Source organism: Syngnathoides biaculeatus, chromosome 18 (assembly GCF_019802595.1).
Source record: "Syngnathoides biaculeatus isolate LvHL_M chromosome 18, ASM1980259v1, whole genome shotgun sequence".
NCBI classification, from domain to species: domain Eukaryota; kingdom Metazoa; phylum Chordata; class Actinopteri; order Syngnathiformes; family Syngnathidae; genus Syngnathoides; species Syngnathoides biaculeatus.
Window position 1 is genome coordinate 13,372,381 of NC_084657.1, and position 23,320 is coordinate 13,395,700.

Below are 23,320 nucleotides of genomic sequence, written 5' to 3' on the forward strand. Positions count from 1 at the left end.
GAGGACTGCAAAAGTGAAGAGGAAGACTCAAGTGGATTCAGTTAACAGCACAATGTTGAATATGTGACTATCTAAGAATCTGGATACTGCGCTTGCAGATTTAGTTTTGGCACCAGCAATATTTTCAGGTTAGAGGGTGGGTGTCCAATAATAACAAGGAAGCGGTGACTGGTTGGTCGTTGCCAAGACACACAGGAATCCATGTGTGCGAAAGCAACCAAACATCTTCCGCCGGCTTCACCTCAGCATGAAGACCACGTGTGTGCATACGTTATCACCTCCAGGAAACTGCACAACTCTATCTGGACTATATCTACGCTTGGTTTAGCAAGGAGGGTAGCAAGGGGGTGATCAGCCCCCCCACTCTGATATATACAGATTAGAGCCTTGGGCCCGTTTAAACACCTGGAGCCCCAGGTTATTAGAGCGCCCTCCACAGAAGCATAAGAAATGGAAGAGTGAGTGCCGCCGTCGTCATTGTCGGAGAAGTAATGAACAGCAAAGCATGAGAGAGCAGCCGTTAATACGACCGTGATTATTTCCACTGCCGCCGATCCAAATAAGCAATAATAGGAATCGCGAGTGCAAACAAGCAAACAAAGAGAGGAGCAGGAAATCCTCATCGCATCTTTTAAAGTGGCCCGGCTGTATTCGGAGAATTTAAAGCACTGATTGCTTTCTGGAAAATGCTCACCTGTGTTACGCACATTGCCGCGTGGGTCGCTCATTTGCAAGAGATGGGGACAACAAACGCAGGAACGATAAACGCCAGACTACTTTGTGCACACCAAGGGCTCGGTTCAGAATACCAATACAGTGGAGAACTTTTTTTTCCCTCCCCTTTTTATATCAAAGCACTATGCATTCATTTCCACCCCAATAAATTGCTCGCACTTGCTGTTTATTGATTCATTTCTCAGTCCAAGATTTACTGAAATGTCACTAGTGGAAACTACAGCACCAACGACAAGGGCAGTCCACGGTCCTGCAGTAACCCATCCATCCATTTTCCAGGTTCTTTATCCTCACAAGGGTCACGGGAGTGCTAACTTTGGGCGAAAGGCAGACTACACCCTGAACTGGTCGCCATCCTAATTTATTACAAATCAATTGCACAATTTCATGGGAATGCATATTGTCCCTGTGTGATGAGGAAATTGCATCTCCACTTTTAATATTTGTCTCCATGTTTACCTATGCGTACTATTGAAATAGCATAGCCAATTACATCAAAGAAAATCACTCCTTATTAATTAGGCCACATTTTGAGGATGTCGATTTACTGCCAGAAAATATTTACCTCTATGTAGAAGCAAGAATGATGTTTTTTGTGTTGTTTTTAGAATAAACCGATAAACATTTAAAAACAAACTAGATGTCTAATTCATGCACGCAAGTGAAAACAAAAAACAAAAAAACATGTAGTTAAATTAGTCCTCAAATTACAAATTCCACAGATTGCATTGTAATGTAATGCTCTGCTGGCTTTTTTGGTTTGTGGAAACATGATGCGATATCTTGTCAGCCACTGTTATCAGTTCGCTTAAAAATGAAAAATAAACATAGGTTTGTTTTGCCCAATTGCGAAAAAAAGTGGCGTTTTGTTGAAATTATACAAAATTAAACTTGGCATGTAGGTATCGGACAGGGAAGCTATACCTGAGTGGTGTTCCTATGAAAATATGGACGGCTGATTTTTTTTTTTTTTTTTAAAACAAAAGTTGCAAACGATCACTTTTAATCCTACACAAGCACAGGAAGAACCTGAAACAGACCTTAGAACAGTAAAGCAGACACGTGTGTGCAGTGTTATTCAAATATCAAAATGTAAGTTTAATTTGCACAGTAACAAAACTATTTTGAAAACCTCTATGCGGATAAAGCCCTTCCCGAGACGGTTCGAAACTACAAATGGGTATTTTGTTCATTTTATTGATATAAACCAGAGTGCATTTGAGTGGGAACTAAATCTCAACAGGAAATGGTGCTTTCGGGCGCATTCATTTCAACATACACACACTTTCAATATATGGAGTCACCTCACACCAGTGACCTGTGCCACATCTGGAAACAATCCCACTCATGTTTGACGTGACCTGCCTGCACCAAGTGAACTCTGCCAGCTCTGTGTGTTTGTTGCCGAGGCGGCGGTGACCCTGAAACAGCGGCAGCAGGGAAATGATGCGTAGTTAGTCAAAGGCAACATGACTCCTACTCACCTGAAATAAAACATCTTATGTTTAACGTGAAAGGAATCGCCGCAGACGGACAAGCAGCTGGTTCGCGCTGAGGCGCATCTGAATCGTCAGGCAGACTTTTTTTTTTTTTTTTCTTCAAAACGCGTGATGCAACGTTTGATTTTGACACTTCAGGAGGCCGTCAGGACGGTTAACAGAGTCTTGTCGATGGATCAACCCGCCTAAATTAACCCATTAGTATGCTGAGGGGTAGAGCTGCGAGATCAATGCATGAAACGCAGTGGAAATCTCCTTTGATACGAGATTTCCCAGTACGGTCCAATTGATGAAATTCCTCTTGAACCACGGGCAACGTTTCACACGGCAGACTTTTCTCAATGCGGCGCTGTCCGTCCTTTAATGCGCCCGGACTTCATTTGTGGTGCGTTTTGAAAGCTGTTTAAAACTTGCCCAATGCCACCGCAGGTAGAACGAATGAAAAGTTGCTCCGACTTACATTCCAGTGAAACTTCTCGTTTAAGAAAGTTTGCTTTTTCACCGCAACAAAAGTAGTTGCATGACACTCGGATTCAGAAGGGAAATCATTCCAGGTATGAGCCCCACAAGAGGTGAAAGGTTAATCCTGAAGCGAACTTTAACCACAGTACATTCCCATTGATATGCGCAAACACTGAACGTAGCCTTCAAGGAGAGATGCGGTGAAAACCCGGCGTGCGCATCAGAGATAGATAAAATGATGCGACGACACTCAGAAGGCCACCGAAAATGTGATATTTTCCATTTAATCCCTTCGCTTCACAGGCCTTGAGATGGCCTTTTAATGCTGTGAGTGAAAACAGCAGTGTCATGCTAGTTTACTACCACTCCACTGTCCTGGAACTACCTCCTTATACCTGGGTGCAGCGCTCATTTTGGGGAATGACCATCATTATGGCTTCTCCTTGTTGGGAAAGGGCACAACTTTTATAAAATATAGAAACATTTATGGTAGGAGACATTTGAAAATTCTATGAGAACAACCTGTCACGACTAAAGACCAGTATAACTGTAAATAAAGATGGCGTATTTGCGTGGCACAGGTAGAGTAAACGCAACCAAGAAAAGAAAAAAAATCTCCAGCACTCCTCATATAAGTATAATCCTTCAACATTTTGAAATTAAAAGGCTAAAAGGTGTTTAAAAACAAAACAAAACAGTAGAACCCTATTCAAAGTTCAGTAGTGGAGAACCTTATCCAAAGTTCAGAAACTCATCTTACCTATGCTGCTCCACTGCGTCGTTATCTGGAAGTTCCACTCCACAAACATTGCAGCGTTCGTGCTGGTTCCTGCCGTCGGGTTTCATGCCCACCGCCAGCTCGCCGAGCTTGCTGAAAAACTCCCTCTGGATGAAGCTTTGTGGAAGCAGTCCGCCATAGGCGCTCAAGTCCACTGACATGGCCAAGGCCGGCGACATGGGCAGGGCGGAGGCCATTGAGACCGGCATGGACATGATGGCGTCGCCTTTGTGATTGACAGGGAGGGAGTAGAGGGACGCCAAGTGTTTCTCCGCCATCCCGGCCATGGCTTCTAAACCCATGTGGCTTACTTCGGCTTGAGGATCGCCCATGCCATCGTCGCGAACGTAATGCAGCTCGCGAGCACTGGTGATCACGCTGCTCCTGGTTGGCGTGCCCGGTCCGTCTCGATTCCGGTCATCCCCTCCTCGCTCACCGTTGCTGGAACCGCCGGACTCCATGCTTTCATGGCCATTTCCGCCCACGTCCACCTGCATCATTTCGGTCTTGATCTCATTCATGAGATGGTGAGTGTTTCCATGTTCGCCGCCAAAGCCTTGCTGAAGCAGGGTCTGGCCGATGCTCATCAAGCTGTCCACGGCAGCTTTGGTGGGGCTCAAGTTGGAGACGCCAAAGGATGTGGAGACTGAAGGACTCTGGTCCACCATGCCAGACATGGCAGACAGTTGCTCTGTACCCGACAGGTAGAGGTTCTCAATGGAATGCTTTTTGGAGTTCTTGACTCCGTTGTGGCCTTTGCGCTCATCGTCCTCCTCGGTGCTGCCGTCGTTAACACCGACCTCTGCGTCGTTCTCGTCCGACGACTGGATGGTCTCCAGGATCTTGAGGCATTGCTCCTCCAAATACTCGATCTCCAGGATCTCTGCCGCATACAGCAAGTCATCCAGGTCCTCCACCTTGGCCTGGAGCGTGGCAGTGTAAGCATAGTCCAAAATCTGCTGGAACGTCTTTGGCGACAGAAAGTCCAAGGTGTAATGTTGGCTGCTACGATGAAAAAGGATCTCAAACATTTTGCTGGTGCATGCCAACACAGTCCGGTGGGCGTGGAACTCCTGACTGTCCACCATGATTACCACGTCGCACAGCGTGCCCGCCAGGCGCATCTGGTTGGCCTTGTGCAGGAGCGCCGTGGGGTGGTTGGGGTTCTGCAGCTGGATCATACCCATCTTTGTTAAATCCATGACGTCAATGGAAGTCCACGAGGCCAACTCATGAGGCTAGCCTTCCCCCGCTCCGCAGTGGTTTGAGCTACTGTGGGAAACCTGCAATACAAGAGAGGACGTTGTCGGACTTCACGCTTGAAACGATTCGAAAAAATATCAAAATGCTCAAAGACTTCTGAATGAGTGGGAAGTTATTGTGGTCTTTTAAATCCAAACATCCCCGCAGGGATACTAAAGACCGCCAGAGCGAGAACATCGGCACCGACTGTAGATTTGTGAAAAGAGACAATTTGTGAGCAGTCTGCCTGTCTTGCCTTGCATACCAATCAGGCCAACATATGTCATGCAAAGGGAAAAAAAAGAGGAAGCCCGAGATGTCTTCATTCGTTTAGCTGACCGGTTAAACAGGCGCGAATTGAGGCAGCCTCACAAAAGAGTGTCAAAGCGGCCTTTTTGGAAATTAAATAGCAGACTCGTTCAGTATTCCCATCACAGCCCCGGGGGGGTGAGACAGCGGTGGGAGCGGTGGACAGAAATGGCTGGGAAGGAAAAAGGAAAAGAGGGACACAAGCGTGCAACAGTAAAACATCCAAAAATGAGCAATTAGTCCACGGGGGGAGTCTTGTGGGCAACATGTTGAGCCACCTACTAACTGAACAGCGTCCAAATAAATAGTTCATTGTACTTGACATGGACAGTTGAGCCATCACATCCACGCTCAATGTATATTGTCAAGCATTTCAAGACTGGTGGGGGATACAGCCCTGCAGCCGTTCTGGGGGAAAAAAAAAAAAAAAACCACCACTAATTGCATCATGTGAACAGCATCATGCAATGCTGCATCATGTGCGAGACTCCCAATATATACGTGCAGCTTTTGTTTGAGCAAATGGCCAGTGAACAAAATACTACAACTGGTTTGCACGAGTGGCATCGGTTTAAAACGGGAGGCGAGACGTGATGACGAAACGACAGCCTCTCTCAGTCAGTCAACGGAGGTCATTCGCGACATTATCTTTATTACAGCTTTGCCAATAGCGACCAATTTACGACCCCCCCCCACCCCTCTGTAATGCTTGTTGCGCTCTTTCGCTTGTGTGCGCACTTAATGGTGCGCCCCCCCCCCCACCCACCCGAGCGGGTTGTTATTAATACTATACCCCCCCCAAAAAAAACGTGCGTCTAGACGGTGCAGACACAACACGTTTGGCATTTAAATACACGCAAGCCGCTTCCAGATCGATGCGATCATGCGAGCGGGACAAATGTGCACGAATTCGATATTCCGACACATGCTCGGGGGAGGAAAGTACGCTTCATCGGCTCACAGGTGGTCACCCGAGGAAATGACGCCAAAACAAACAATTGAACGGCTGTCAATCAAATAATTAAATAAACACACAGACACCAATTTCTATATCATACAGTCCTTAAAGCGGAAAATAAGAGCGTCGGTTTAAAAAAAAAAAAAAAAAAGAAAGAAAAAAAAATCACGACGAAACATCACCGGGTTTAAAGTGTCCTTTGGTCTCCAGTATGCAAAACTCCTCCAGGTGGGCGCTGCTTGTCTTTGCTTTTTTTTTTTTTTTTTTTAACGTGTTGGTTGTGGTGGGAAGGTGGGGTGTGTGGGGGGGGTTAAGTTCCCGTCACGTTAACCATTTCCACAATGTGGCAACTTTAAGGACCTTTCATCCTAGGTAAGAGCGGCGTCCATGCTTGTCAACAACTCGGCAAGGTTGAACGGGGACACGGCGGAAAGGTGCACCCCCCGACACGCTGAACGAGCGCAACAAAGTAGATGGAAAGGCTTTCTATTGCAACAATTCATCGCAAATATGACAGAGAAGCGGTGCTAGTCAAGTGGCGCTAGCTCGTGTCAGTCGCGGTTCTCACCTGAAGTTAGCGAGTCACGTCCGGAGCGCACGCGGGCTAACAGAGGGGGACGGCGGGCTCGTGGAGCATAGTAAGCCCCGCTCTCTGGTTCTCTCTCAACGCGCACTAACTCCTTCCCTTGTCTCGCAGCCGGAGCGAATCAACACGGCGCTGACGTCAAGGCTGCGGACGAAGCAGCGCGAACGGCGAGAAAGTGAGACACCTAGGGGGCTGTCTAATGTCCACATGTGTCGGTCTTGTGCCTGTCACGCAGGCGGTGGGAAGGCGAGGCGAGGCCAAGCCAAGCCCCCTTTCCCCGTTCCTTCGTCAGCGCGCAGGTCGCAAAGTCTCGTGTGACTTCGCTCGAACGCAGGTTTGCGGGGCGGGTGTGGGTCTCCTTTTCGGTGTGTTGGTGAATTGGGTGGCGGGATGACAGTCGACAGTCAGTCGCACTTTTCCTGCTGAAAGACTTCCGCACCCACACCACCCACATGTGTGTTGAAAACTTTCACAAGCAAATGTTGAGGCCTCCACAAATATCACCGTGAGCGAGGCAAAGTGCGGGTGTTAAAGGCTTTCGACAGGGGACGAGGGTGTTGAGACCTTCCACCGGGAAAAGTGTGGGTGTGAAAACACTCACCTCCACCCCTTAGGTGTGACAAAAAGCATGACAGTTGAAACACACACATCTCCCGAAACATAAAATGTGGGTGTTCAAGCCTTTAACTCGGAAAAGTGTGGGTGTTATGAGATCGGAGAATTTTGATGAGGAAAAAAAATGGTGGGGCAAAAGAAGGTGAGTGTATGTTGGCATGACTTCATACCACAGACAGTCCTTGATCCTGAGACATGCCTTTGGGGCGCGGTTTATCGCACAACATTGCAAACGTAGACCTAAGTTCATTTCCTCTTCCTGTTCCGTCTCGCAACCAGGATGACCCAACCAAGATGTTTCCTTAACTCTAACCAGGAAATGCGTTCACCTTTGACGGGGGCGTCTCGCAGGGGGAGGTGTGTGTGTTAAATGTTCTGATTTTGTCCCCTTGACAACTTGATATCTTCATTTTTTTTTCATAACCTGGAAGAGGTGCAAATACTTTGACATACCTTAATCCTGAGGTTCACCCGTTAAGATAAGAAAACAACAAAAAATACTCGATGATACCTGTTGGGCAGGACTGTCTCTCTCCGATCTACTTGGGGGGGGGGGGAAGCTTGTTTAAAAATGTATTTAATATTCACAATAGCAAATCCTGATGTCAGACTAACTGGGACAAGAAAAAGAACGATAGCTAACTGAGTGTAATGCTAAAACCGGGCTTCTTCACAAGACCGCGTTCAAAAAAAGTTCTCCACGGTCCGCCGCGGCGGCACGAGTCGAATGACGCGTAGACGAGGTGATGACTTTAATCGGCGCGATATCTCGGCCGCACATCAACACGTCACCGGCCAAAGCTGATAGGATGCGTGCGGGTCGGCGCGCTCTATCTGAGGGAGGAGCCGACGGCTTGGCGGGCTGAGGAACGTCACTCAGTGAGTCCCATCAATCACTTATTGATAGAACGTCGCTCGCGCTTGATCTGGCCAAGCATGAGGGAGGTTTGTAGATATCCCGTAGCTGCTAACGGTCCACATGTCGAGAACTTCATCTTTGCAAACACTGAAAGCAAGCAGACCGAAGCAATGTTTGGACTACAATACCCCCCCCCCACATGTTCACTTATTTTTGTAACCCAGCCCCCACTTATTTAGTGAAAAACTCAACTATTCGCGGTTTTTGTCCTGTTTCTAAGACAACACCAGATGCCGCCAAAACCATGTCTAACAACAAAGTCGTACATGCTAGTGTCAAGGAACTATGTTGAAGTGATACATCTTTACTTCTACTTTCAACATATTACTTTCTATTATTATTATCCATCCATCCATTTTCTTCACCGCTTATCCTCACGAGAGTCGCAGGGAGCACTGGAGCCCATCCCGGCTGTCAACGGGCAGGAGGCGGGGTACACCCTGAACTGGTGGGCAGCCAATCGCAGGGCACATGGAGACAAACAGCCGCACTCACAATCTCACCTTGGGCCAATTTAGCGTGTCCAATTAATGTTGCGTGTTTTTGGAATGTGGAAGGAAACCGGAGTGCCCGTAGGAAACCCACGCGGGCACGGGGAGAACATGCAAAACCCACACAGGCGGATCCGGGATTGGACCTGGAACCTCAGAACTGTGAGGCCAACGCTTTACCACCTGAGACACCACCCCGCCTCTATTGTTATTAGAATCATGTAAATCTATGTTAATGCTATCTTACAGTGAAAAACATCATTGGTGAGTTAATGAAATTTAGCATCACTAATCTGTGCATTTTCGGGCACCAAATTATCATTTTGTGTCGTTTGGTGGCAACTGGAGTGTTGGCCTCACAGTTCTGAAGACCGGGGTTCAAATCCCGGCCCCGCCTGTGTGGAGTTTGCCCGTTCTCCCCGTGTCTGCGTGGATTTACTCCGGGTGGGCAGTCCGTTTTCCTCCCAGATCCCAAAACCAGGCATTATTTGGAGAGACTAAATTGCCCCTAGGTGTGATTGACGTGACCTGCGATTGGCTTGCGACCAGTTCAGGGTGTCCCCTGCCACCTGCCCGATGATAGCTGGGATTGGCTCAAGCACTCCCGGGAATCCTCGTGAGGATAAGCGGCTCAGAAAATGTTTGTCTATATATAATACAGGATTTTTAGTAGTTTCGCTCGATACTATATACCGATACCGTTATGACCAATAGACCGGATTTCTAGCACCACTTTAAAATTTTTCTGAATCATTCATTACATGCAACATTTTGTCCGATAGGCTTGCGTGAAAAGTTTCGCCAACAGGTTCCGGAATCACCTCTGACAGGACACGTCGGAAGGGAGGCCGAGGACCAGGGGACTTTTATAAAAATCCAATTTCCGTCAGACCGCCTTACAGTAGCGCTCTGGGAATCTTTAGATTCATCCAGGCACGGATCACAGAGTGCTTCATTACCTTTGAGCTGCGTGCTGCGCAGTCTTAGCCGGGGATAAAGAAAAAGGCACTCCCTTAATCTGTTTATAATCCGGCGTTTTACTGAGGGGGGGGGGGGGGGGAGAGATGAAGGCTAAATTATAAAAAAAAAAAAAAAAAAAAAAGAAGAAGAAGAAGCAGATCATGGGCACGCTTTGATATAATAACAAGGATTTAGCGAGGGAGCGACTGAAGAAAGTTTGGGGGCTTGTGTCAGATTAGACACAAAGAACATTAAGTGTCAGATGAGGAATTAGAGACCCTGATTGGGTGTTTATATATACCACACAGTACACACACAAATTGCACTTTAAAAAAAATAAAAGCCTTTGAATCCAAAGCACATGTTGATAATTTCATATTGACTTCCAAAATTTAACTTTCAGTCAATTTATGCTATTGATAAAAGGGTTATATTTCAATGTATTTCACGGAATTAGGGCACTTGCTGAAATTGAAATTCACATTTTCACCCTTTGATGATAATTTCATTCATCTTCATTTTAGTTTTGGGACATTTTCAACATATGTCATCGTTATTGTATGTATTTTATGATATGTAAATAAATACATATTTTTCAATGTTTATTTGAATATTTATTATGTTATATCTATTTATTTTATGTATTTATTATTGTATGATATTTATCTTTGGAGGTTTGGGGACTTAAAAAATTGTGGTCGGGGGCCAATTTTGAATTTTAAATTTTTCTCAAAGATGCTAAATACATCACAATACTTATGAAATTATTATTTATTTAGTTGAACAGTTGCTTACAAAAGCGTTTTGTTTTATTTTTTAAAGAACAAAATAGTTTTCCTGCACGTGCACTGTACGTATAAAGTTGATACAAAAATACTCCATTTTGCGATATTTTTGTGAGGCATTATTTTATTTTTCATTGAATGAATCGTGAAGGAATGAATTATGTCGTGCCACAAAACTGAAGTGCAGACTAGAGCCAATATTAAATTGTGTATGAACTCCTAGTTGAAGGCAACACGTTTCACTTTAATGGAGTAAAATGTTTGTTTGTCATATGTTGCTGTCTGCTGACCCCCCCCCCCCAACAATTGTGTGGATCCTGTAGGCATGTGTATGGAGGAGGTTTGTGTATGTGTGGGGGTAGTATAAGTTTTGTGTGGTGGGGGTGCGGGGATAGGGGTGGGGGGGTGTCCTGGCCCCCACACAGTGGACCTTTGTGAAACCCAACCACACTGAATGGACTCTTTTTACACTTGTGTAAACCTCGGGTTTAGGGAGGGCGTACGGGGGCAGTGAGGCCCCACCTCTTTGACCCCTGGCCCTCACCTCTGACCTGTGCAGGATTTTGGTCTGGAAGTGCTTCCCCCCACCCTACCCCACCCAAATATTTAAGATAGAGAAGTCGTTTGAAAATCTGGTCATGTGACGTCCATCAAAAACTTTTTTTTTTCCCCCGTAGGATTTCATCTCCATTTTGATCCCAAAAACTGGTTCCATTGCTGTGTCTTTAAGAATTCAGCCCCGGGAGCTGATGTCACTTATTGGAACAACATGCCGTTGGCTCGACCCGTTCATGAGTAGACCCCCCTTCCCCCCCCAACCCAAAAAAAAAAAAAGTCCCTGAAGAAATTGTGCCTGAAAAGATACAGGAGGTCTGCCATTTTGGTTTGAAGTGGCATTTTCAGGATCATTTTGGCCTTTACAATGTGTATACAACCCGAATTTGTCCATGTATTGCACCATCATTGATCACTCATGTACAGGTATAGCTAATAATTATAATCGATCAAGTCGTATTAAAGTAAGTATAAGAAAAGCATGAAATTGACGTTTCTTCCCTTTGGACATTTGAAAGGGATCAAACGCGGTCTTGGTTAATGTCTGAAATGGCTGCGTTGACCCAAGTGTTCGTATTCACCCGCCGCCTGTTGACTTGTTCATTTCAAGGTGGCAGCCGTGCGTTCTCAGGGTCTACGTTGAAAGAATCCCTCGGATCAATACCGCCGTTGTCCCGTCAAACCGGGCCTGCCTGGGCGGTTCCGGGTGAACGCCGTCTTTATCTGTGACCTCTACTTAAAGACATAATTAAAGGGAAAATGTGGCTGGCACTAAATAATATGTTCACTACATATATGGAGAAGTGTAGACAGCTATATTTACATACAGTATTATTTGCTTTCTAGTCATTAAATTATTAGAATAGATTAAGATAAAGAAACAAGTGGTGGAAATATTTCCATTAGCTGTCTAACGGATATTTCATCCAATGAGGCTTCAAATGTCCCCAAAAAGCCAGCTTATGACGGTGCAGCTTGACCTATCCTATCAGGAAGGCGGGCGGGAAGAAAAGAAAATATCCATAAAACATCCATCCATCCATTTTCTTTGCCGCTTATCCTCACAAGGGTCTCTGTCAACAGGAAGGAGGCGGGGTACACCCTGAACCGGTTGCCAGCCAATCGCAGGGCACATGGAGACAAACAACAGTCGGACCCACAATCTCACCTACGGGCGATTTAGTGTCCAATTAATGTTGCATGTTTTTGGGGATGTTGGAGGAAACCGGAGTGCCCGGAGAAAATCCACGCAGGCATGGGGAGAATATGCAAACTCCAGACAGGCGGAGCCGGGATCGAACCCGGGTCCTCAGAACTGTGAGGCCAATGATAATAATAATGCACAATATTTTAGACCAGGGGTGTCAGACTAATTTTTCTTGCGGGCCACACTGTAGTTCTGGTTTCCATCAGAGGGCCGTTATGTCTTTGAAACAAAATTATTGAAACATCTCATCATAATTACATCAATTTATGAACTATATTTGGAATCAGAAATCAGTGGTCATGTTTTTTTGCAACTATTCACGTTTGTGAACACAAAAATGCTTGTAATATCACAACGCTATCATTTATGACGCATGACAATTTGAAATTTTGGTACTGATTTTTACAAGGATCATGGAAATTGACACTATAGATTTTGGCTTCGCGGCCCACACAAAATCACGCGGCGGGCCCGATCTGGCCCCCGGGGCCTCGGGTTTGACACCTGTGTTTTAGACCGTTTGGATATTTAAATAAATAAATAAAGTATTTTAAAAGATGCAAGCATATATGCATTGTGGACAAAACAAATATGTACTTTGTTTAAAATTTCATTATTGGGAAAAAAAACAAATTATTAATTGTAATCTGTATCAATGTCTTAATTGTGTTTTGACATGTCATTTTTCTCTCTCTCATTTTTTTAAAAAATCAATTATAAAATTGTTGCCATATTTGGCCCGTCATTAGAAGACTTTTGAAGTCTTCACTTTTCTCTGTGACAAAATATGAAGCATCAAATGCTTGTCTGATTAACCCTGGCATGTTTATTAAAACACACACACACACACACACACACACACACACACACACACACACACACACACACACAGATGAGGTGATCTTTGAAGCACCTCCATTTGGCTCCAGTGTGAGCGAATTTGTCTACCTGTGTTCAATTTCCCGGCTTTGATTCGCTCCATCCTTTTCTCGAAGCGGCGCCTAATAGCCTCTTTCCCCGCTCGGGAGATTGCACGGGCACGTCGGAAGGGGGCAAAAAAAAAAAAAAAAAAAAAAGCCCCCGCAGATAGACGCCATTTAAAGTGCGCCGCTTGCGTGCTTCAATTAATCTGGCATCGGCGTAATGAGTCAGGGAAAACCTGCAAGGTGAGATGAGGGCTGATGGAGCAGGCGGGATGCACCCAAACGACAGAAGAAAAGGGGGAAAAAATGTGCAATTTGCTCATTGAGGAAAGCAATTTCAATTAGTTGATTGAACAAAATCCACACACGTGTTTTTACCATCAATTAGTGGGAAATTCAACAGAAAAATGGCCACAATCTTTGAAAAAAAAACCATTTTTTTTAAACTGTACAGGTTTAAAAAAAAAAATTATATATATATATATATATATAATATCGATGTATGTAATCTGATGAGGGGGGAAAAAAAAATCAACATTTAACGTATTTGCAAAAAGTGGACATTCCCAGCACATTGAGTAAAAACGTAAGAGAAAAAAACATTTCCGAGAATAAATTGGTAGAATTACAAAGAAATATTATGTGATATGTTTGTTTTATTTAATTATTATTTTATCAAATTAAATGTATTAAATCAAAATTATTTATTTAATTTATTTGAACACATAAAAATAGCGAATTCTCTGGACATTAAGGGAAGAAAATCATAAATTTGTAACATTATAAAGAAAAGTCCCCAAAACCGTTCAAATATGAGAAAAGTGCTGATAGGTAAAAAAAAAGATACACTTTAACACAGCCAAAAATGCATAATTACCTGGTCAATAAGTCAAATTATGAAGTAATAATCAGTAATTTGCCATGCTGTGATAATATAAAATAAAGATAGATAGATAGATAGATAGATAGATAGATAGATAGATAGATAGATAGATAGATAGATAGATAGATAGATAGATAGATAGATAGATAGATAGATAAAAAATAGTAATTAAGTAATCACAAAATTAAGAGAGTTCATTTGACATCTGTAATTTTGCGATACAAAAAATAAAATATTACAAAAATAAAGCTGCTTTATTTTGAAAATGTGCAAAATTTATGAGAACTAAGACAAAAATATTTAATAATACAAAATATCAGATTGGACCATGGATTAAACGTCATCTTCTTATTGTAATTTCATTTTTCAACTAAAATCCTTCTTAGTTTAGCTACAGGGAAGTTGAACCGGATGTGGTGGGCGACCGTCCGAGTGGCATTTCATGCTGAAATTTCGCGAGTGCCTCACATGAATGAATCAATTCTCCAACCCTTCACAGTATTTTAAACACGTCTTGTGATCATGAGAAATTAATTGACGGAGAGCAAATAAACGGCATATTTATGTCCAGTCGTTTTCGTCCTTTTTCTTCGCACGAAAGGCGGACTACAGTCTTCTCAAACGTTTCGTGGACACCGTGCCCAGCGAAGTGACCCACTCAGACCACAGACTGAAATCCATTTTTTTGCAAAATCGAGAGGAAAATCCACCGTTTCCTCTGTGCATGATTTTTGGAGCGCAAGGGAAAGTTGCCCTGGTAAAAATTTTCTATAGAACATTTCTAAATAATTTCTCGAGAACTATAGAACTTTAGGGCCCAAATCCGATTGAATTTCTATAGAAATTCTATTGTTCTGTAGAAATTATATCGAAAACCACAGCCAAAGTTCAATAGAACAAATTGTTCTGTACAAATTGTATAGAATTCTATAGATTTCTATAGAATTTCTACAGAAAATTTTTAACAAGGTGAGCTCCTCCTCAGCGACGTGTTAGCATTAGCGACGCCTAGCATTTTCTTATATCATCGTCAATATCAGGAAGTTGTGCTCGGTCAAACTTTTGTGCCAAAGAGACAGACAGACAGACAGACGTCAGCCATTTCAAATGCAATGGAACGGCAGCTGGGGGTTCAAACTTCAGGTTAATTGCCTCGCGGGCCTTGTGATGCTGTCTTTGGAGTCAGTTCCTTTGAACTCTGCCTCGCAAAAAGTGACCGGGCAAACGTTATCACCGACGGAGGTGGCGCGAGTTGCCAAATCCGACTTGGAAATTACGGTGCAAATCCGTGCTGCTAACGCGTACAGCAGACAGATCGCCCGAAATGAGCGACTCGCAGAAACAAGTCTACAAGTAGGGTTCCCGTCATCCCCACGGGATGATGTTCAAAAGGAACTGCAAACCGGAAAGTTTCCCAAGCTAAATCAGGACTAAAAGGAAAAAAAAAAAAAAAAAAGGATAATCAAAGTTGTGGACTGCAGCCATCTGTAGTATTACTGTGCTTCAGCTGCCTTTCATCCGGCGTGAAGAAAAGATCCACTTCACCTCCTGCGACACACAATAAGAATGAACCCACTGGAGTGGAATGAGTAAAACTCACCGAGTCGTCGACTGTCTCTTTCATTTTCACCATTTCTTTCCCCAAATATGCAGTCTGTCTCTCCTTGAACTTGCAGTTTTCCAAACAGTGCTACTGTCCCGCATTTGCATTGAAGAAATGCTTTCAGCAAGTCATTGTGCGGATCAGAGGCAACCAGGGGGGTGTTCATAGTCCTAAAGCAGCGGAGTGACTGCGCGGCCCGGTAATCACCTTTCAAGTCTTCTCGGGAGCAAGAAGGCCCGCTCACCGCGGGATGTCCGCTGGAAGCTAATCCGTTAGCACACCTCTTCCCATCGCTCGCCAGTTTCCTCCCGGCCATCGTCAAACAGGCTCCTTACTGTACTATACATACTAACTCAAGATTGTAGTTATTCTTTCTGGTTCGGATTAACATAGACATGCATTACGATATACTGCACCTGTCTGATTAAAAACCAGTGGAGTCGAACTCGAACTCTATAAATTATGCTCTGTAGTGGCTCAAACAATTCCATTCGGTACTCCATTGTGCTGATCAGAGGCAGCCGGGCGGCTTGTCTTCATAGTCCTGAAGCGGCGGACTGACGGCGAGGCACGGTAATGACCTTTCAGTCTTACCAGGAACAAGAAGGCCCGCTCACCGCGGGATGTCCGCTGGAAGCTAATCCGTTAGCACGCCTCTTCCCTATTGCTCGCCATCGTCAAACAGCTACTGCACTGTACATACTAACTCAAGATTGTATTTATTCTTTCTGGTACTGATTAACATAAACATGCGTTCCAGATATACGGCACGTGTCTGTTTCAAAATCTATAAATTATGCTCTGTAGTGGCTCTAAAACGATTCCCTGAGGTACTCCTTTGTTAAATGCCTACGTTTTACCACACAATGATAGTGTGTTAATCCAGACAAATGAACTTGATAAATGTAATATGAGCATATGCAAATGTAGTAGAGTGGAGGTATGTAGACATTACATTACAGTCCATGAAATATGTAAAAATATTTCAGGAGAGTTGCACGCGCTAGTTAAACTTGCTACATTAGAGGCGCGTACACCATTTTAATGCAAATACAGACCGAGTATGTTCAGCCGTGAGTAAGTTTTAGCAAGTGAGACAAAGCTCGCGTCGACTCGTTTGCCGTCGGACATGTTGTCCTCTTTTTGATTCCTACCTCGGTTGATGATCAAGAGCCCGCAGTGCCTTTCAGACAACGTGTGATCTTCATTAAAGCACGGCCCGCAATCAAGCGTCTTGTCGGCTGCAGTTTATTCATCCGGAACGCTTGAAGTGATCTGAGGAGAAGCCGTATTTACCATCCTCCGGAACAACAACATAACGCCAGTTGCCCCCCCAAAAAAGACAAATAGATCACCTTGTGCAGTCAGATGGTGTTTGGAAAGGAGCTGTTTGGAAATAATTGCAGCTGTTTCATGTTGGTTACTTGCCGCGCGGACCCTTCGGCCGCCCTCCGTTCTGTTGTCTGTTTTTTGGCCAGGGAAGCCCAGCGGGTAACAATGCCGGCAGCTGCGGCCGCAAGCTGTGAGCCAAGGCTTTTCATTTAGCCACAGTTTTTTTTTTTTTTTTTTTCCCTGCTTAAGAAGTGATGTGGGAAGTTATTTCTTTGAAGGGTACCACACCCTACCCCTCTTCTCCGACAACAAAAAAAAAAGCCCAAAGTTGCGTCAAATCCCACTCCGGAAAAAGTGAGGAAAACTAGCGGCCTGGATTACAGAGCGGGGGATACTTCCGATATGACCTCACGAGCAGGCAAATTGCCGTTTCGGGTTTTTATGAACATTTTAAGTTGGTGCTGATCATACGGAACAGCGACACAGAAAAAAATTCAGACAAATTTTGTTTTTACAAGCTGTGCAAAAAGTGCTTGCGATACTACCTCAGGTTACGGAAAATTGCCCGCGGACTTTGTCACCCCCATTCCAAGTTGGTGCTGATCATACAGAACAGCGAAACAGAAAAACGGCAGACAAATTTTGTTTTTACAAGCTGTGCGAAAAGTGTTTAGGATACTACCTCAGGATACGGAAAATTGCTGGTGGACTTTGTCTCCCCCCCCGCCCCATTCCATGTTGGTGCTGATCATACAGAATAGTGCCACAGAAAAAAGGCAGACAAATTGGGTTTTTACAAGCTGTGCGACAAGTCCTCACGATACTACCTCAGGATATGGAAAATTGCCGGTGGACTTTGTCCCTCCCCCCATTCCATGTTGGTGCTAATCATACAGAATAGCGCCACAGAAAACAGGCAGACAAACTTGGTTTTTACAAGCTGTGTGAAAAGTGCTTGGGCTACTACCTCAGGATACGGAAAATTGCCGCTGGACTTTATCCCCCACATTCCATGTTGGTGCTGATCATACGGCACAGTGACACAGAAAAAAGGCAGATAAATTGGGTTTCTACAAGCTGTGCGAAAAGTGTTTGGGATACTACCTCAGGATACGGAAAATTGCCTGCGGACTTTGTCCACCCAGCCCATTCCATGTTGGTGTTGATCATACAGAATAGCAACAGAGAAAACAGGCAGACAAATTTGGTTTCTTTGTTCCACCGGTTCCATGTTGGTGCTGTGTAAAGAGAACAAAGACAGGTTTAAAAAACAAAACAAAAAAAAAAAGCAGAAACATTCCATGTAAATGATTCTTGTGATACTACCCCAAAGGTGGGAAATCACTGGGTCAATTTTGTACCCGCGTTCTGTATGTGTGCTCATTATACCGAGCAGACTCGCAGAAAAAAAGCCTAGAAATCCTGGTTTTTGCAGCCAGTGTAAAAGGTCTGTCTGATAGTATCCCCGCAGGCGAAATATTGCCCGGTCCCCCATTCCGTGTCTGCGGCGTCCATTCACACCGAGCGCCGTCTCCGCATACTACCTTAGAATGTGGAAAATTTCCAGGGTTGAGTTTCGCGTCAGTGGTGTTACCAACAGGAAAAAAGGTGCGAGGATTCTGGCTTTGACCCGAAGTGGTAAAAAAAAAACAAAACCCTCTGATACTACCTCGGTTGTTGCAGTGGCGGAAAACTGTCTAACCTTGCAGAAAGCGTATAAGCTGGTTTTGATACTACCTCTAAAAGCGGAAAAACTGCAAGGTCGACAACATTGCCTCGTTCCGTGTCTGCTATTGCTTATGCCATTTATCCTTATCCTGGCAAATGTTTTTTGTTTTGTTTTGTTTGGATGTGTTTTTGGTGACTGCTCAAGATGTGAAAAAATCCGAGCGTTCCCGAGAGAAACGTTTGGCCGCTCGAATAAAGAAGACGGCGGAAGCGGCCTGGCCAACAATCAAATAAAGCAAAGGGAATTTTTGTTTCGTCGAATTCCAAGTTGCGCTGCAGCCGTCATTGGGAGCAGATCGGACCCACCAAATGCGCATTGTGAGGTTTTCGGGCCGCCTCGTCGTACTTTATCGACGTGACCACCGTGTTTGCGGTTCCCCCCGCCCCCCGAGTCATCTGGTGCCAGCATGGCTTCAAAGACGCGTCGTCATCTGCTTTGCGGAATAACTTCAACAATGAGAATAATCAGAATAATACGGTGAATTTCTTCCAGTGGAGTCGACTAAAACCACTCATTTGTCTGCCACTTGACTTTTCGTAAAGTCCTTTGCGGGCATTGAGTAAAAAAAAAAAGCCTTCACATGTCTGATTTTTACCGAGAGAGATTAAGGGGGGCGGGGGGAATAACAACATCTCAAAAACATGGTGTGACAATGAATAAAACAAATCAAATGTCCGGAATCACATCGCAAAACAAATAAATAAATACACACACAAAGTATGGAAGTAAGGAAGGCACTTGAGTTGCAAAAAAAAAAAAAAAAAAAAAATCAATTAAAAAAAAATCATGAATACAAAAAAAAGTCAAGCATAAAAAAATACTGAAATATATTGTGCATAAATTATGTGGCGGCCGTACTGGAAAATTCCAAAATATTCTCTGAACATGCAGCAATAAAACAAAATATTTCTTCAATTAGAATTACAGTAAGTAGGGAAATTAATTCATTAAAGAATGAGATTTGTGAGTGGGGTCAAATAAATGAATAGTAAATCATTTAAAGAAATGCACTGACAAAAATATGTAAACAAAAGTGTATGACCATGAATTGATAAAATAGGTCCATAATCGGACATTAAATAAATAAAAAGAAAATGCATAAAAATAAACACTAGATAAATAAATGCAAAGAAAGACAAATGAATAAACATAGCAGACGGATACAGAATAAATAGATGAATACCATTTAAATAAATACATTAAAAATGGAAAAAACTGAAGTCATGTCTATAAAATTATTCTCTCAACAGATCAGAGTTTGAAGAAAGAAAACTCTCCAAAAAACGATGAATGAATGGAACTCAAAAATCTACTTGGTTTGAATAAATACAGTTTAAAATAAATGAAAAATATTCATCACGAATTCATGAAACAAAAACAATTCTCCAGTCAAACCGAAAACAAATGCAAACAAAATAAATAAATTAATAGCTTGACAAATAAATGAAAAATAAATACATTAGCTCAAAATGTGCAAAGAATAAATTGACACAATTCCAAACTGAATGTTAATTTAATACACCTCAAATATGCCGTGAAAAATGTTGAGAAATATACAAATATATAAACATAGCCACATTATCAACAACAATGTCAAATGTTTTTTTTTTCCTATGGCCAAAATAACATTCATTTTGCAGATTTGTAGCAACTCATATTGTTGAAATGTGCTTTTAATTTTATTTTCTGTGGGAGTAAAGCTGTGTTCCAGGCCACCAAGTGCCGAACAGTCCCCAAAACCGTAAGACAATACTCCTTTATAAAAAGCACGCGTGACAGCCGAACAACGTGAATCATAACATTTTTTTACCCCCTCGTTAAAGTGGGATGGCCTGCAGAGGACCCAAATGGATTTAAATGGCGGGGGTGGGGGATGGGGGGGGGTGGGACTACAGCAACATCTCATGAAGTCAGACAGGTAGAAAACCCCAAACCACGTGCGCCGGTTTACTTATCAGCGCGCAAGATCATTGTTGGACCACACTGGACCATTGTTAAGGCGTTGTGATTGGGGGAGGGGTGGACCCCTCCCACACCCCCCCACACCTAATCTACTGTGTGCAGAGGTGGAGGATGGAGGCAAATAAGTACAAGAGGGGAAGAAAGACTCCAACTGAAATCTGATTACCTTCCACACAGTCCGAAGGCCGGACGGGACCAGCACACGGTCGGCAAAAGTTGCCCGGAGGCGAGATACGTGCAGTTGTCATGGTGACACACACCCTCGAGTGTGATTCAGTTTTTCCCAAATCTGCGTGTTGAATTTGAAGGCCCAACGCTGCCCGCCGGTCCGTCCAAGGCTCATTCTTAACGGGGATCATCATCATTCTGGCACATGAGCACAGCAGACAAGATCCAAAGTGACACAATACGCTAGATACTTACTTTATGATTGATTTAACTTTCATAAGTACCTTCTGATTTTTCAGCACATTGCACAATTTTGTCGTGTGAATGATTACAGGTCACAACTTCTCAGCAAGCCGCAGCAATACTCTCGGTAGAGGATAAAGAATATCCACCAGAGAGTGTTGTTTTGTCTGTCGACATGTGCTGCTCTACCGTTTGTCTTCAGAAATCTGTGGGTTAAGGTTTTGTGAGCATCACTGGTATTCATTAGCCCATTTATGACATTTTGCATCATATGTTAGCATCAAGCTACCGATAGGCCAATTGTGTGTGTTTTACGTACATAACATGCAATTCTTTTAGTTTCATGTTTAGTTTGACAGTAAACTTCACCTAGGTCTGGCACTAAATAAATTAAAGCTTCCTTTTTGAAGAATTGTCCATTCTGCCAAAAGGTTACGATGTTGTCAAGTCACTAGCGCCGCACAGTGCTTGTATCTCAAATTTGTACTCTCAAGCCAAGGAGAACATTCTGCTGAACAACGGTACATATCTTGAAAAACTTCTCAGCCGGGTCACTTGTATATTATTATACTTTACTTTATTCACACTGTGTTCCTTTTCATCATGTTGTAAAACTATTTCTTGTATTATTTAATTTTTTCCTGCATCTATGTGTTATTCAAACAATAAAAATTGAATGAGTCCAAATTAAAGCCACATTAAATTCAAATTATAATAGTCTATTCAGTCTTTATTTGCATATTATCTTACAATATTGATATTATGCTCACAACATTTGTCAGCGACCTATTGCGGCTCAATAGTTATGTTGTGTTTGATTTATCACATACCGTACGTTTAATCAATTAACAAAATCTTTTCAAGATGGTGGCACACACATTGGATTGTTGCAGCTCTCCTATTGGCTGTCATTAGATTGTGCGATCTAAAATGAAAAAAAAAAAAAAAAAAAAAAGGCGGGCAATTTTTATTTTAAATTTTTCAAATCAACTTTTACCGCCGCCGCTTCCACAGGCGTTAGATTAAACTATTCTGCCACCTTTTGGAAAAATGGAGAAATTACATTAAAAAAAAAAAAACACGACGGCATTACACGCTTTCAACACTTTTGTTCACTTTGATTGTACTCGGTGATCGTCATGAAGTTATAGCATCTTAATAATGGCTGTTTAACTTTGTTTTCTGTAAATGAATTCTATTTTTCTTCATTCTAAAATTGTTGTGTGAAAATGTGTTCAGTTTGGGATGAATTGGGAATCTGCTGCCTGTCGGTGGTCAACATGCGTTATTACACCACAAGGACAATCAATCTGTCGTGCCTCTTTTTTTGGTATACATTTAAAAATGTTTTTATTTATTGTAATTTATTTACATATTTCTACAAAACATTTTTTTCTCAATTGTTTTTTTTATGTAAGTACATTATTTCTGTGAAGGAAGTTGATGCATGAATGAAGAAATACAATCCTTGTATATTTATTTTAGATGAGATTATTTTATATACATATATATATATATATATATATATATATATATATATATATATATATATATACACATTATTTTGTCGAATCATTTGTATGAATGAAGATGAAACACGGATGTACAAAATATTGTATTATGTCTATATCACACAGCTGACTTCCTGGAATTGGCTTAAATAATAATGAATAAGTTAATGAAAAATTATTAAATGTATTTTTCCTAAAAACAATTTAGTGGAGTACACTATTTGGTGTCCCAGTTGAAAAATGTTTTTTTAAAAATTGTAATTAAATTGGTTTTCTTCATACATGGGCCAATTGAAAATGATCTTTAAAATTTATTTTCATTATATCCTGCGTACTTATGGCAGTTATGAAAACAAACTGACAAGCTATTTGTAATTCTTTCACATATTACAATTTAAGATGACCAAAAATATTTAAAAAATGACGTAATATTTATATATATATATATATATATAACTTTTTTTTTTTGAGTTAATTGTTGAAATGAAGAGAGAAAAGGCAAAGTAGAGTAACTCCCAAGTATAGTTCCAATTTTGACAGAAAGTGGCCAGCCCATTATTGCATTTAAAACTTTTCCTTAGCTTAGGTGCTAGTGAATCGCCATGTTAGTATTAATGTTATTTAATTAACATTTATTTTTTATTTTTTGTGAAATATTATAATTGACAGAAGTTTAGACTTGGACCACTATTGCACTAAACCCGTGACACTGCGTTGCAAAATGACCAAAACAGACTTTGCCCACTCTTGTTTTCAGTGGCCACCCCCCCCCCCAAAAAAAAAAAAAAAGATTAACATTTTTCAAAAATTGAAATACTGAAATAAGTTTTCCACAATATTGTAATTTATTCAGATACACATTTAA

The 23,320-nt window shown here is 42.4% G+C and overlaps 1 protein-coding gene across 2 annotated transcripts in view; it reads right to left on the reverse strand.

Moving 5' to 3' along the window:
- zbtb16a (zinc finger and BTB domain containing 16a) overlaps positions 1-9,583 on the reverse strand; it is a 126,843-nt gene extending 117,260 nt beyond the window's left edge. Inside the window, exons 1-2 of one of the 2 annotated variants that reach the window (XM_061803920.1) lie at positions 9,554-9,583; positions 3,457-4,757 (exon numbers count right to left, since the gene is read on the reverse strand). In XM_061803920.1, coding sequence (XP_061659904.1) covers positions 3,457-4,676 — 1,220 coding nt within the window. In that variant the 5' untranslated portion in view covers positions 4,677-4,757; positions 9,554-9,583. Of the gene's footprint in view, positions 1-3,456; positions 4,758-6,551; positions 6,882-9,553 lie in introns of those variants that run through there. The other variant, XM_061803919.1, reaches the window with a different exon arrangement.
- Between the last annotated feature and the right edge of the window lie 13,737 nt (positions 9,584-23,320).